Below are 17,136 nucleotides of genomic sequence, written 5' to 3' on the forward strand. Positions count from 1 at the left end.
CAAGCAGACAAGCTCTTAGCTCCACTATCAGATAGTGAGGACACAACGTCACACTCTCCTGACACTGATGATGAAGACTCTAAAGATGATAAGACATGTCACACTGACAACACTCACTTCACATCTTCTCTCTGTCACAAAACCTTTAAATATCCTAGTAAATTGAAAAGACACATGAGAACACACACTGGAGAAAAACCTTTTTCTTGCTTAGAATGTGGTAAAGGTTTTACACGAAGTCAACATTTGAAAGTACACATGAGAACACAAACTGGAGAAAAACCTTTTTCATGTTCAATCCGCGGTAAAGATTTTACTCATAAGCACAATCTCAAAGCACACATTAAAACACACACCAGAGAAAAACCTTTTTCATTTTCAATCCGCGGTAAAGATTTTACTCAAAGGGACCATTTCAAAACACACATGAGGTTACACACTGGAGAAAAACCATTTACCTGCTCAGAATGTGATAAAAGTTTTGTAATAAATTAAAATTTAAAAGCACACATGAGAAAACACACTGGTGAAAAACCTTTTATTTGTTCAATAAGTTCTAAAAGTTATATAGACAAATAGCAATTAAAATCACACATGAGAACGCACTCTGGTGAAAAACCATACTCCTGTTTGAGCTGCAACAAAAGCTTTGTCACCGACAATCTTTTACAGTGCATATGAGAAGACACCCAGGAGAGAAAGTGTTGAGTTGCAGTGTGTGTGGTGAAAGATTGTCTTCTAAGTACCAGTGTAAGAAACACAAGTGTGCTGGTGAGAACAGCAGCAGCAAATGAAACTGCAGGATTTGAAATAAACTGTCCAGACTTTCATTTTGACTTTCTAACAACATCAGCACATATAACATGTGTGACATCATTGTTGTGTGTGTAACAATCTTGTTAATATGATTCTATCATTTATAGATTAGACACTTCAGATTAGTACTTTTATTTCAGTCAAGTACATGAGTTAATATACATATTTGTGTACTTTAAAATGAACACAACAATTTAACTGAAAAGGTGAGAATAAACAGTACATAAAATGTTAGATAAAATAAACATTTGATATGTAGACAGTCATAATTCACTTTTATAATTATTCGTAATAGTGTTTTAATTTTCCTGAAGGAACTCTCCTTAAGGAATCAATAAAGTACTATCTATCTATCTATCTATCTATCTATCTATCTATCCATCTATCTATCTATCTATCTATCTATCTATCTATCTATCTATCTATCTATCTATGTTTTTTGAAATAATGAAGTGTGACATGTTTTTTATTTTCTAATTGTAGATAATTCCATTGATGAACTCCTTTATATGATGTACATATTTGTTTTACATGTGTTCATACCTTTGCTTTTGAGTACACATAAATCCCTCTTAGTTCATATTTACTGCTTCACATCTGAAACATCTTCTGGACCACTTCAGGAAGCATATTATTATTTACTTTATACATAATTTGAACAGTTGTCTTTTATACAATTTTAAAATGTGTGACTTTATGAATCATTTGTTGGGTCTCTATAATCCATTCTATGAATTGTCTTTATTACTCTCTTGTGTAATATGAATATTGTTGTGTGATTGTTTTATATGTATGTCCCCAGACTTTTATGTAATAAACAATGTATGTTTCAACTAAAGTTGTGTACAATAAATGTATTTAATATTTGTGGGTTTGTATATTATTCTATTTATTATCGCGGTCAATTTTTAAAATGTTTTCCTCATATGATTTACATGTAGTTTCCCACTTAATTCATCATGTAGACTAACTCAGCCTGGAGGATGTGTGTAATGTTGAGATGTATTGGAGATGACTTGGTTTGTTTGGATGTTGTCAACCTGTCAATTGTTCTATTTAAACTATTAATGTTGTCAGATCTCGCGAGAGAAACAAGCAACCAGCTCTATTACTTCTTCTTCTTACTGGCAGTTTGCAGCCATGACTTGAAAGGTTCATACTGCCACCAAACGGGCTGTAGAGTATAGTGTGGGCCATAGGACAGAAGGAGGAAATCCTTAAGAACCTGTGGAGGGAAGCAGTAAACCTAAGATGTTCTACTAGTCTGCTGGAAATAAAAAGAAGAAGAAGAAGGAGGGGAAAGCAAAATGGCGTTTGATGGAGAAAGTCTAAATGTGGGCATTATAGTTCTGTATTTGTAATCAGTGCATACATGTGCACATATATGTCCTTTTATATAGACTACCTTTTATTTTGTTTCCAGAGTATCCTGGTTCCTTGATTTTTGTAAAGACAAATAATCTTCAATCGCGCTGCTTGATCAGTTTGAATTACTAGATGGATAGCGGGAAAAGGAAAAATATGTGACAAGGAAGGCTGTGCATGGTGCGAGTCAGACAAGATGCCCGCGCCCCAAGTGGAACAAACATTTGAACAAAGGGGTTATAGGAACATTGGGAAATGGGTTATACTTGGATAACACTTTTCTACCTTCAAGGTAACTCAAAGGGCTTTGACACTATTTCCACATTCACACACTGATGGCGGGAGCTGCCATGCAAGGCAATGACCACGACTCATCAGGAGCAAGGGTGAAGGGTCTTGCTACCAGTCCCTTTAAGAACATTGGAATGTGGGCCAGGCCCAACGTCAAGCCATCAGAGCGCTGTCCAGTGCTGTGGAACGAGCAAGCCAGTGGCACTGGATCAGAAGGAGAGACAACAGCTGGGCTCCAAAATGACCAAGACCATGAGATTTTAAGGGGGAAAGGGAGAGGGGAGCATACTTTGGATGCTAGGAGTTGCTACTGAGCTCTCTGGAGGTGCAGTGGGCCTTGTCAGTGAAACACCGGTGAAGGAGTGAGCCCGCCTGATGACCCCAATGCCACCTTTCCTCCCCCATAACATCATACCATGTGTCTGTGAAACCAACTTGGAGCAATCTTTGCGGTGCCCAAAGCTGCCATGAACATCCGTCTGTGTAACCACGCCCGGCTTGACACGACAATTTTGTGATGACTATCATCCCCACCCACGTTTCTCAAGGGAAAAAGGATTGGAACATCTCACCCCGCTCAGGTATGGCTTGGCTCAGGGAGAAGGACGCCCCTGCCATTCAGAGTCCATGGCATTTTGGGTATTAACATCATATCCTGTGTTTGTAAAACATATAAAGAAGAAAATATCAAAATTAAATCATCATGGGGTATTAGGCCTGTTTGCAGGCATCGATAATCTGGGCTCTCCAGTCTTCTCCGTCGTCCGCTCAATGTATGAGTTCCATATTATTGATATTTCCCATAACATTTCTTAGGCTGCTGACATATGTTGTTCGTTGTTGACCTGGAGCTTGCTTTCCTACTAGTTTTCCTGCTAACACCAGTTTATCTAAGCTGTCTTTTAATGATATGACTGAGGAATTTCGGCTGCCTATTTCGAATCGCTGCAATTAGAGATCTTATTATTTTAGCCTTTGCCAATACTTCTTCATTCCTTTTCTTTTCAGTCTATGAGTTGCAGAGTATTTTTCTGAATAACCACATTTCGGTTGCCTCTAATTTTCTAGATTGTTGATTGTTTAATGTACAGCATTCACAGCCGTAAAGTAGGACAGACCGTACATATGTTTTCAGGACTCTGACTCTAAATATAAATTCAATATTTAATAACAAAACACATACTCAACAAATAATAACTACATTTACTGGACCCAACTTTTATTGAAGCATAAATTGTTTAATTGCATAAAAGTCTGGGGACATACATACAAAACAATCAAAAAAAAAAAGAATTACAAAAGAGAGTAATAAAGACAATTAACAGAATGGATTACATAGACCCAACAAATGATTCATAAAGTCACACATTTTAAAAGTAAATGATCTTGAATAAAACACAAATGATGTAAAAAGTATTTTTTTTTCCAAAAGTGGTCCAGAAGAACACGTGTTTTTTACTTTCACCTTTTCAGCCAAATAGTTCTCTTCATTTTTAAATCAAAGTACCAAAAATTACATAATAACACATGTATTTACCTGTAAAAAAAACACTAATCTAAATGATCTAATCTGTGAATGTTAGGATAATATTAACACGATTGTGTTACACACACAACAATGATGTCACACATGTTATATGTGCTGATGTTAGAAAGTCCTTATTCAAGTTTTGACAGTTCAACACTGCAACACAACACTCTCTCATCTGTGTTTTCTCGTGTTTTACTTAAATAGAGACCTAATCCAAAACCTTCACAACAGATTGAACAGTGTGCATTCTCATGTGAACTTCGAAAGAGATAGGTAGTGCAAATTCTTTGCAACAGATTGCGCAAGAAAACGTTTTTTTCTAGTGTGTTTTTTCATGTGCTCTTTCAAATTATTACTTTGTGTAAAACCTTTACCACATTCTGAGCAGGAAAACGGTTTTTCTCCAGTGTGTATTCTCATGTGTCTTTTCAAATCATTACTTTGTGTAAAACCTTTACCACATTCTGAGCAGGAAAAAGGTTTTTCTTCAGTGTGTATTCTCATGTGTCTTTTCAAATCATTACTTTGTGTAAATTTTTTACCACATACTGAGCATGAATAAGGTTTTACACCAGTGTGTATTTTTGTGTGGTTTATCAAATGTGCCTTCTGGGTGAATCTTTTACTACAAATTGAGCACAAAAATGTTTTTTCTCCAGTGTGTGTTCTCATGTGTGCTTTTAAACTTTGATTTCTTGCAAAACTTGTACCACATTCTGAGCAGGAAAAAGGTTTTTCTCCAGTGTGTATTCTTATGTGTCTTTTCATATTGCGACAGTCTTTAAAAGTTTTGTGACAGTGAGAAGATGTGAAGTGAGTGTTGTCAGTGTGACATGTCTTATCATCTTTAGAGTCTTCATCATCAGTGTCAGGAGAGTGTGACGTTGTGTCCTCACTATCTGATAGTGGAGCTAAGAGCTTGTCTGCTTGTGATCCTCCACAGTGGTCTCCATCAGCTTCTGTTGTCATGTGTTGTGTTGAGCTGCTGCTTGGAGGCTCCCCCCCTCCCCTCTCCTCACTTTCACTTTTGACCCCATCATCTTCACTCTTCACAATCAAATGGAACTTCTCCAACCATTCTTGACTGATGCTGTGTTCCTCCTCTTCCTCTTTAAAATGCGGGGTCAGTGGGTTATTTTCTTCCCTTTGCATTTGCAATGTATGTGGCGCCTTCTCTTCCTCCTTAATGTGGAAGGGCTGTGGCTCCTCCTTGCCCATCCTGAAGCTCCACTTCTGTTGCTCAGAGAGAAGATGTTCTTCACAGACGTCTGCAGGACACAGGAAGACAAACATGGTCGAGAGGAGTCCATCTTTTTTTCAGTCACATGTCAGGAGCGATATTGATAAGATTTTACCAATTCAGATTTAATTTTCAATTCTGCTTTACGATTCGGTTATTTGTGGACTCTTTTGCTTTCAAATTCGGTAAAAAGGTGAAGAAACAGGTCGATTAGCACCTACAGTGAGGTCTTAAGAGGCCCAGACCTTACGGTTACCCCATGGGGTGTCAGAGGACCCTAAGGACTTTATTCTGCTTTGAGAATATCTATAAAATAAAAATATTTTTGGCTATAAATTAACAAGACACTCCAAGTTATTTTGTGGTATTTCACAGAACTTTCCTCTAGAAGGTCTTAACTTCGTCCATGTCAGATGAAACTAAAATGGAGCTTTTTGGTCACAATACCCTGCAATAAGTTTGGAGGAGAGAAGGCGAACACCATTCCCACCGTCAAGCATGGTGGTGGTAGTATTATGCTCTGGGCCTGTTTCGCTGCCAATGGAACTAGTGCTTTAAATTGGACAATGAAAAGAAGGATTACCTCCAAATTCTTCAGGACAAGCTAAAATCATCAGCCCGGAGGTTGGGTCTTGGGCACGGTTGGGTGTTCCAACAGGACAATGACCCCAAACAAAAGTCAAAAGTTGTGAAGGAATGGCTTAATTAAGGTTTTAGAATGGCCTTCCCAAAGTCCTGAATTAAACGTGTGGACAATGCTGAAGAAACAAGTCCATGTCAAAAAAACAACAAATTTAGCTGAACTGCACCAATTTTGTCAAGAGGAGTGGTCAAAAATTCAAGCAGAAGCTTGTGGATGGCTACCAAAAGCGCCTTATTGCAGTGAAACTTGCCAAGGGACATGTAAGCAAATATTAACATTGCTGTATGTATACTTTTGACCCAGCACATTTGCTCACATGTACAGTAGACCCATAATAAATTCATAAAAGAAGCAAACTTCATGAATGTTTTTTGGAACCAACAAGTATGTGCTCCAGTCACTCTATCACAAAAAAAATAAGAGTTGTAGAAATTATTGGAAACTAAAGACAGCCATGACATCATGTTCTTTACAAGTGTATGTAAACTTTTGATCACGACTGTACATACATACATACATACATATAAACCCACACAAACATAGACACTAGGGATGTCGCGGAATGAACAATTATTTTCCCGGTTATCATTTTTATCGTGGTATTTTTCAAATTTGCTCCAATTGTTCTTAAAGTACTTTTTTTTAACAAGTTTTTTTTTTTTTAAATAACACATTGAAAAGTATGTACTTAGTAGGAGAAACAATATTGTAGAAAACGTCACATTTAACTCCAGTGGAATTTAAATGTGCATATGAAAGCACAAAGTAATATGGCTGAAACTAAAAACATAAATAAATACAAATAATTGTGCAAGATGGCACATGATGGCTGTTGAGTAAATGTGATCTCATTGTAATTAATACTGTTTCTGTGTATCAAGAGAGGGGCTTGCTGTTGTTGTTTTGCGCCTCCAACAGGTTATATACGGTAGTGCAGGCTCGCGTGTGTTATCATCACGTGATCTCTTCCGGTTCACTTCGCGCGAGAGAATATGAGGGACTAACAGAAAGAAGCGCGATGAAGTTGTGTTCTATTTTCCACAGTTACCGATGTTTTGTTTCCCGGTGCTGTGAGGCATTGTACTGAACCATCCTTAAAACAAACCATCTTCTTTCTTTTATATTCAACTTGAGTATTCATTGAAGATGAGTGAAGAAAGAAGAAACCCAACAGGTTATGGGCCCAGACATGCAACGGGAGGAAGATGGCAGCGCCTGGTCTTCGATGGAGACGAGGACAACTACGAACTTTGGGAAGTAAAATTTCTTGGTCGCATGAGACTTGAAGGTTTAAAGGACACAATACTTTCCTCTGGTGAAGTGGACCCAGAGAAGAATGCAGAATGTTTTGCAGAGCTAATCCAGTTCCTCGACGACAAAAGTCTGTCGTTGGTGATGAGAGACGCTGCTGACGATGGTCGCAAAGCACTACAAATTTTACGGCGACATTATGCCAGTGATGGTAAGCCAAGAATTATTTCCCTGTACAACGAATTGTGTTCCCTGAAGAAAAACTCCGAAGAAACTATTACAGACTACATCATTAGAGCCGAAAAGATTGTGACTTCTTTAAGAAATACAAAGCAAGTAATAAGCCATGAGTTGAGTATTGCTATGGTTCTGCGGGGCCTACCGGAACCATACAAACCATTCGTCATTCACATGACACAGAGCAACGATGAAGTGACTTTTGTGGAGTTTAAGAGCAAACTACGAAGCTACGAAGAGACAGAGAAATTTGAACACAAACCAAATTCAGACAACGTAATGAAAGTGGACATAGCGTCAGCAACCTGTTATGGATGTGGGAATCGTGGACATTTTGCGAGAAATTGTCCCCACAAAACAACACCAAAGTGGTGCAACTACCACAGAAGCACAACACATACAGACGAGACGTGCAGAAGAAAAACCAAGCCTGACTCTGCTAAACAAACTATGGAGAAAGAAGAAGATTCAAAGGAAAGTGGCACCTCCTTTGTGTTCCAAGCCAGTCATTTGGTGCTTCCAGACGGCATCAAACAAAATGGACTGATGGTGGACTGTGGGGCGACGTCACACATAATCACTGAGAAGAGTAAATTTACACGATTTGATGAGACTTTTAACCCAAACAAACACTACATGGAGTTGGCCAATGGAACAAGGAAGAACAACGTGGCTCTGAAGAGAGGCGATGCAGTGGTTCTTCTACGCAACACGGAAGGGAAAAGTGTCCCCATCACACTGAAGAACGCCTTGTTCATCCCACTCTACCCACAAGACTTCATGTCGGTGAAAGCAGCCACGACTGATGGAGCTCAAGTGATCTTCGAAGAAGGACAAAACCGGCTCATCACGAAAGAAGGAAACACCTTCAAGTTAGAAGGAAACACCTTCAAGTTAGAAGTACATGAGAGACTGTACTACCTCAAAACGGTAAACCATCAAAAACCATACGATGACTCTGTGCATGACATGATGTCAAAAGACAAAGTGAATCTATGTTGTGATGTGAAAACATGGCACGGGATCTTGGGGCACTGCAATGTGAATGATGTGTTGAAGCTTCAAAATGTTGTGACAGGCATGACAGTTACAGGAGATACAAAGATAGAATGTGACATTTGTACACAAGGAAAATTCACTAACACTAGGAACAAATTACCTGATGTCAAAGCTAGTGCACCCCTAGAGCTGGTGCACACTGACCTGGCCGGCCCCATTGACCCCATTGGATTAGATGGGCATAAATATTCAGTCTCATTTACTGATGATTATTCAGGGCCAGTATTTGTTTACTTCTTGAAGAATAAGAGTGAAACTACCCTTGCGACAGAGAAGTTCATTGCAGACGTTTCCCCATATGGCAACGTAAAATGTATACGCTCAGATAATGGAACTGAGTTCACTGGAAACGATTTTCAAACACTTTTGAGAGAGAAAAGTATCAGACATGAAACTTCGTCACCTTATTCTCCTCATCAAAACGGTACAGCTGAAAGACAGTGGCGAACACTGTTTGAAATGGCAAGGTGTATGCTACTAGAAAAAGAGTTACCAAAAACATTATGGCCTTATGCTGTTCAAAGTGCCGCCCATATTCGGAACAGATGTTACAATGACAGAACAAAGAACACACCATATTTCATGCTAACTGGAAAGAAGCCCAACATTTCAAAAATGTGGGTGTTTGGCTCGGAGTGTTACGCATACACTCACACTCACAAGAAACCTGAACCAAGGTGTGAGAAAGGAGTATTTGTGGGCTATAGTAAAATTAGTCCAGCATACTTGGTCTATGATCCACAGTCAAGAAAAGTGTCAAAACACAGACTGGTAAAATTCACCAAAAAGAACACTGCAGAAAAAGACACACAAACAAATGCATATGACTTGGACATCCCAGATTGCAAAAGAAATGAAACCAAATTACCTGACACTGTGTCAGAAAAATCAGTGAGCATCGAAAATCAAACTGTAGCTCAAAACGATGTTGATAACCAAACACAAACTCTGGAAGTAGAGGAAGAGGTGGTGTTAGATGATGCCACAACTAACATAGAGACTAGGATAGAACAAAGAGGTCGTTACCCAAAGAGAGAGAGAATTGTTCCTCCAAAATACTTAGAGGAATATGTAACAAATATTGATGATACCAATGAAAGCCATGACGTTATTGATCACTGTTGCAGGGCAGTGTGTGGAGTCCCACAGACGTATAAAGACACCCTGATGTCATCAGAGGCAGCCAGCTGGGAAAAAGCCATGAAAGACGAATTGGCATCTCTCAAAGAAAATGACACATTTGAACTAACAACATTACCAAAAGGGAAAAATGCAATAGGCGGAAAGTGGGTTTATGCCCTCAAAGAAAACACAGAGAAAGGACAGCTTTTCAAAGCTAGATATGTTGCCAAAAGATACAGTCAAACTGAAGGTATAGATTATCAAGAAACATTTGCACCAACTGCAGACATTACTTCTGTGCGTGCATTGATGCAAATAGCTGTTCAAAATGACCTCACCGTCCACCAGATGGATGTGAAAACGGCATATTTACATGCCCTCATTGATGAAGAGATATACCTAGATCAACCAGAAGGTTTTCAGAAAACATCGGACACAGGTGAAATATTAGTATTTAGGTTGAAGAAATCAATCTATGGCCTAAAACAATCAGGAAGAAATTGGTACAAACTACTAAATGACTATTTAGAACAAAACAATTTCAAAAGAAACCTATCTGATCATTGTGTCTACCGAAAACAAACAGAAAATGAAACAGTCATTGTTATCATCTGGGTGGATGACCTGATCATTGCTGCAAGTAGCAAAGAAGCACTTGAGCAATTTAAAGACGCAATGAAAGCCAAATTTAACATGAAAGATCTGGGCAAGATATCTTATTTCCTGGGTATTCATTTTGAACAGAAACAGAATGAAATCAAAATGGATCAAAAGATGTACAAACAAAAGATGCTTGAAAGGTTTGGCATGTCAGAATGCAAACCTAAAAGTACTCCTTCTGAACAGAAAGTAGAACTGAGCACTCCAAATCAAAATGAGTGTGACACTACCGAGGTGGTAAACCCCAAAGAATACCGTGAAATCATTGGTAGTTTGATCTATGCCATGACCTGCACCAGACCAGATATCAGCTGGATTGTTGGTAGGTTATCACAAACATTGGCAAAGCCGACAGCACAGGATCTAGTTGCTGCCAAACATGTGCTAAGGTATCTCAAGGGTACACATGACTTTGAACTAAGTTTCAAGAAAAGTGAGGAAGGCCTCAAACTTATTGCATTTAGCGATTCAGACTGGGCATCATCAGTGAAAGACCGACGCAGCACTAGTGGATATTGTTTCGGTCTAACAAAACAAGGTCCAGCTATATCCTGGAAATCAAAGAAACAACCAACAGTTGCATTGTCAACTTGTGAAGCTGAATATATTGGCTTATCCACCACTACACGAGAAAGTATTTATATCACCCAACTGTTGGGTGGCATGGACAAATGTTTGTACAATAGTACAACAATTCTTGGAGACAATCAAGGGGCTCTTTTATTGAGCAAAAATCCAGTTAATAGACAGAGGTCCAAACATATTGATGTCAAATACCATTTCATTCGCGAGGCACTCACTGAAGGGAAAATGTAATTGGTCTACTGTCCTACAGAAGACATGGTTGCAGACATCTTAACAAAACCTACTACAAGAGCCAAGATTGACAAATTCAAATTATTCTTTTTTGGAAACTAATGTGTTTCACTGTTTCATGGTCATGAGATCAAGGGGGGGTGTTGAGTAAATGTGATCTCATTGTTATTAATGCTGTTTTTGTGTATCAAGAGAGAAGGCTTGCTGTTGTTGTTTTGCGCCTCCAACAGGTTATATAAGGTAGTGCATGCTCGCCTGTGTTATCATCACGTGATCTCTTCCGGTTCACTTCGCGCGAGAGAATATGAGAGACTCACAGAAAGAAGCGCGATGAAGTTGTGTTCTATTTTCCACAGTTACCGATGTTTTGTTTCCCGGTGCTGTGAGGCATTGTACTGAACCATCCTTAAAATAAACCATCATCTTTCTTTTATATTCAACTTGAGTATTCATTGAAGATGAGTGAAGAAAGAAGAAACCCAACATTAAACGTCATATTCGTTCAGATCTTCCATGTTTCTAATCACCAGCACTTTGGCGTTCTCCGGAGTACCGTTGAGTTTGATGAATACTTTACAGTTCGCTGTCCAAGTTTGTAGAATTTTCTTCTCTCTTCTTATTTGGCGTGCTTTTCGAGCTATATCAGCATTTCGTTTGGTCAAATGGTCGTTCATGTAAACGTTTGTTCCTTTTAGCTTCCTTCCCTGTTTTAGCAACGCGATCTTGTGCTTCCTGTTTACAAACCTCAGGATAACGCTCGGCTTGTCGTTTGTCCCTCTCCTGGGCAAAAGGTGACATGCTTCGATGCTGTTACAGTCCAGTTGTATATCCTTGGACTGCATGAAGACCGCTACCTGTCGCTCAATTGAAATGACATCCAACTCCGCCGGCTCCCCTCCATTTGCTGGGGTTACAGCTCGTGCGTAAGACCGGGGTTTGATGCTAAGTCCGGTGATGATCACGTCATTGATCCGTGTATACTGCTCAAAATCAGCAACTCTGTTCTCCAGAATTGCAATTTTCTTGTCTTTCTCCGAATTGTCAGCTCTTATCTGATCCAGCTGCACAACAAGGGCCATGATTGTTTTCTGCCTCTCCTTGATTGTAGCAACTTCCTCGATCAGAGTATCGATCGCTTTTTTAAGTTCACTATAATCAGCCTTGGGCGCCATCTCGTCTTTTCCTTAAACCAGCAAAGTTCATGACATGGAAGAAGATGTCCATGGCTACAACGCCAGCAGCAGCAGCAGCCAGCCAGCAGCAGGTAGTGGTGACATCTTCAAATGATGCAATGAATATTAAATAAATGTTTAGTGTATAAATATTAAATATATGTTTGGTTTATTAAAATTAAATAGATGTTTTTGTATTAATATTAAATACATGTTTAGTGTATTAATATTAAATATGTGTTTAGTTTATTAAAATTAAATACATGTTTTTGTATGAATATTAAATACAGGTTTAGTGTATTAATATTAAATATATGTTTAGTTTATTAAAATTAAATACATATTTTTGTATTATTATTAAATACATATTAAGTGTAAGAATAATAATTACATGTTTATTGTATGAATATTAAATACATGTTTTGTGTATAAATATTTAATACATGTTTAGTGTATTAATATTAAATACATGTTTAGTGTATAAATAATAACTACATTTTTACTGTATGAATATTAAATACATGTTTAATGTATAAATATTAAATACATGTTTAGTGTATTAATATTAAATATATGTTTAGTTTATTAAAATTAAATACATATTTTTGTATTAATATTAAATACATATTAAGAGTAAGAATAATAACTACATGTTTCGTGTATGAATATTAAATACATGTTTAGTGTATAAATATTAAATACATGTTTAGTGTATAAATATTAAATACATGTTTCGTGTATGAATATTAAATACATGTCTAGTGTATAAATATTAAATACATGTTTAATGTATGAATATTAAATACATGTTTAATGTATGAATATTAAATACATGATTAGTGTATTAATTTTAAATACATGTTTAGTGTATAAATATTAAATACATGTTAAGTGTATAAATATTAAATACATATTTAGTGTATAAATATTAAATACATGATTAGTGTATTAATATTACATACATGATTAGTGTATGAATATTAAATACATGTTTAGTGTATTAATATTAAATACATGTTTAGTGTATTAATATTAAATACATGTTTAGTGTATAAATATTTAATACATGTTTACTGTATTAATATTAAATACATGTTTAGTTTATTAAAATTAAATACATGTTTTTGTATTAATATTAAATACATGTTTAGTGTATAAATATTAAATACATATTTAGTGTATTAATATTAAATACATGTTTCGTTTCCATCCATCCATCCATCCATCCATCCATTTTCTACCGCTTATTCCCTTTTGGGGTCGCGGGGGGCGCTGGCGCCTATCTCAGCTACAATCGGGCGGAAGGCGGGGTACACCCTGGACAAGTCGCCACCTCATCGCAGGGCCAACACAGATAGACAAACAACATTCACACTCACATTCACACACTAGGGCCAATTTAGTGTTGCCAATCAACCTATCCCCAGGTGCATGTCTTTGGAAGTGGGAGGAAGCCGGAGTACCCGGAGGGAACCCACGCATTCTTTGAACCCAGGACTGCAGGAACTTCGTATTGTGAGGCAGACGCACTAACCCCTCTGCCACCGTGAAGCTTATTAAAATTAAATACATGTTTTTGTATTAATATTAAATACATGTTTAGTGTATAAATATTAAATACAGGTTTGTGTATTAATATTAAATACATGTTTAGTGTATTAAAATTAAATAAATGTTTTTGTATTAATATTAAATACATGTTTAGTGTATAAATATTAAATACATGTTTGTGTATTAATATTAAATACATGTTTAGTGTATGAATATTAAATACATGTTTAGTGTATTAATATTAAATACATGTTTAGTGTATGAATATTAAATACATGTTTAGTGTATGAATATTCAATACATGTTTACTGTATAAATATTAAATACATGTTTAGTGTATGAATATTAAATACATGATTAGTGTAATAATATTAAATATATGTTTAGTTTATTAAAATTAAATACATGTTTTTGTATTAATATTAAATACATATTAAGTGTAAGAATAATAACTACATGTTTATTGAACGAATATTAAATACATGTTTAGTGTATTAATATTTAAAACATGTTTAGTGTATAAATATTAAATATATGTTTAGTTTATTAAAATTAAATACATGTTTTTGTATTAATATTAAATACATGTTTAGTGTATAAATATTAAATACATGTTTAGTGTATGAATATTCAATACATGTTTACTGTATAAATATTAAATACATGTTTAGTGTATGAATATTAAATACATGATTAGTGTAATAATATTAAATATATGTTTAGTTTATTAAAATTAAATACATGTTTTTGTATTAATATTAAATACATATTAAGTGTAAGAATAATAACTACATGTTTATTGAACGAATATTAAATACATGTTTAGTGTATTAATATTTAAAACATGTTTAGTGTATAAATATTAAATATATGTTTAGTTTATTAAAATTAAATACATGTTTTTGTATTAATATTAAATACATGTTTAGTGTATAAATATTAAATACATGTTTAGTGTATTAATATTAAATACATGTTTAGTGTATAAATATAAGTGTATGAGAAACCAAACTTATGTAAAAAAAAATAAAAGAAACAAAAAAAAAAGGAAAAAGAGAGAGAGAGAGACGGAGAGGACTGGACTTATTAAGAGGGAACGTGCGCCCTCCTGTGGACTTCTGCCGCAACTGCACACATAAAGAAATTCATTATTTCCAAGTGTGCCTTATTTAGAGGATAATAAATACATGTTTACTGTATGAATATTAAATATATGATTATTGTATGATTACATATACGTTTAGTATATGATTATTAAATACATGCTCAGTGCATTAATATTAAATACATGTTTAGTGTATGAATATTAAATACATGTTTAGTGTATAAATATTAAATACATGTTTAGTGTATTAATATTAAATCAATGTTTAGTGTATAAATATTAAATACATGTTTAGTGTATTAATATTAAATCAATGTTTAGTGTATAAATATTACATACATGTTTAGTGTATGAATATTAAATACATGTTTAGTGTATGAATAATAAATACATGTTTAGTGTATAAATATTAAATACATGTTTAGTGTATTAATAATAACTACTTGTTTAGTGTATGAATATTAAATACATGTTTAGTGTATTAATATTAAATACATGTTTAGTGTATTAATATTAAATATATGTTTAGTTTATTAAAATTAAATACATTTTTTTGTATTAATATTGAATACATGTTTAGTGTATAAATATTAAATACAAGTTTAGTGTGAAAATATTAAAGACATGTTCAGTGTATTAATATTAAATACATGTTTAGTGTATTAATATTAAATACATGTTTAGTGTATAAATATTAAATAGATGTTTAGTGTATGACTATTAAATAAATGTTTAGTGTATACATATTAAATATATGTTCAGTGTATAAATATTAAATGCATGTTTAGTGTATTAATATTAAATACATGTTTTGTGTATTAATATTAAATATATGTTTAGTTTAATAAAATTAAATACATGTTTTTTGTATTAATATTAAATACATGTTCAATGTATTAATATTAAATACATGTCTAGTGTAAAAATACTAAATACATGTTTAGTGTATTAATATTAAATACATGTTTAGTTTATAATTATTAAATACATGTTTAGTGTAGTAATATTAAATACATGTTTAGTGTATAAATATTAAATACATGTTTAGTTTATAATTATTAAATACATGTTTAGTGTATTGATATTAAATACATATTTAGTGTATAAATATTAAATACATGTTTAGTGTATTAATATTAAATACATGTTTAGTTTATCATTATTAAATACAAGTTTAGTGTATTAATATTAAATACATGTTTAGTGTATTAATATTAAATACATGTTTAGTGTATTAATATTAAATACATGTTTAGTTTATAAATATTAAATACATGTTTAGTGTATTAATATTAAATATATGTTTAGTTTATTAAAATTAAATACATGTTTTTTGTATTAATATTAAATACATGTTTAGTGTATTAATATTAAATATATCTTTAGTTTATTAAAATTAAATACATGTTGTTTGTATAAATATTAAATACATGTTTAATGTATGAATATTAAATACATGTTTAGTGTATGAATATTAAATACATGTTTAATGTATGAATATTAAATACATGTCTAGTTTATAAATATTAAATACATGTTTTGTGTATAAATATTAAATACATGTTAAGTGTAAATATATTAAATACATATTTAGTGTATAAATATTAAATACATGTTTAGTGTATTAATATTAAATACATGTTTAGTGTATAAATGTTGAATACATGTTTAGTGTATAAATATTAAATACATGTTTAGTGTATAAATAATAACTACATGTTTAGTGTATTAATGTTAAATATATGTTTAGTTTATTAAAATTAAATACATGTTTTTGTATTAATATTAAATACATGTTTAGTGTATTAATATTAAATACATGTTAAGTGTATAAATATTAAATATATGTTTAGTTTATTAAAATTAAATAAATGTTTAGTGTATGAATATTAAATACATGTTTAGTGTATTAATATTAAATACATGTTAAGTGTATAAATATTAAATATATGTTTAGTTTATTAAAATTAAATACATGTTTTTGTATTAATATTAAATACATGTTTAGTGTATGAATATTAAATACATGTTTAGTTTATAAATATTAAATACATGTTTTGTGTATGTATATTAAATACATGTTAAGTGTAAATATATTAAATACATATTTAGTGTATAAATGTTAAATACATGTTTAGTGTATAAATATTAAATACATGTTTAGTGTATAAATAATAACTACATGTTTAGTGTTTTAATATTAAATATATGTTTGGTTTATTAAAATTAAATACATGTTTTTGTATTAATATTAAATACATGTTTAGTGTATTAATA

The 17,136-nt window shown here is 33.5% G+C and overlaps 2 protein-coding genes across 2 annotated transcripts in view; one reads left to right on the top strand and one right to left on the bottom strand.

The window, feature by feature from the left end:
- The window catches only part of LOC133546709 (oocyte zinc finger protein XlCOF8.4-like), a 233,491-nt gene that overhangs the window by 166,784 nt on the left and 49,571 nt on the right, over window positions 1-17,136 (top strand). The window lies entirely within an intron of this gene.
- The window catches only part of LOC133546699 (gastrula zinc finger protein XlCGF57.1-like), a 299,733-nt gene continuing 286,380 nt past the window's right edge, over window positions 3,784-17,136 (bottom strand). Inside the window, exon 3 of the mRNA XM_061892494.1 lies at window positions 3,784-5,271. Coding sequence (XP_061748478.1) covers window positions 4,253-5,271 — 1,019 coding nt within the window. The 3' untranslated portion in view covers window positions 3,784-4,252. The remainder of the gene's footprint in view (window positions 5,272-17,136) is intronic.

This window comes from Nerophis ophidion, unplaced genomic scaffold (genome assembly GCF_033978795.1).
Source record: "Nerophis ophidion isolate RoL-2023_Sa unplaced genomic scaffold, RoL_Noph_v1.0 HiC_scaffold_38, whole genome shotgun sequence".
Lineage (NCBI taxonomy): Eukaryota > Metazoa > Chordata > Actinopteri > Syngnathiformes > Syngnathidae > Nerophis > Nerophis ophidion.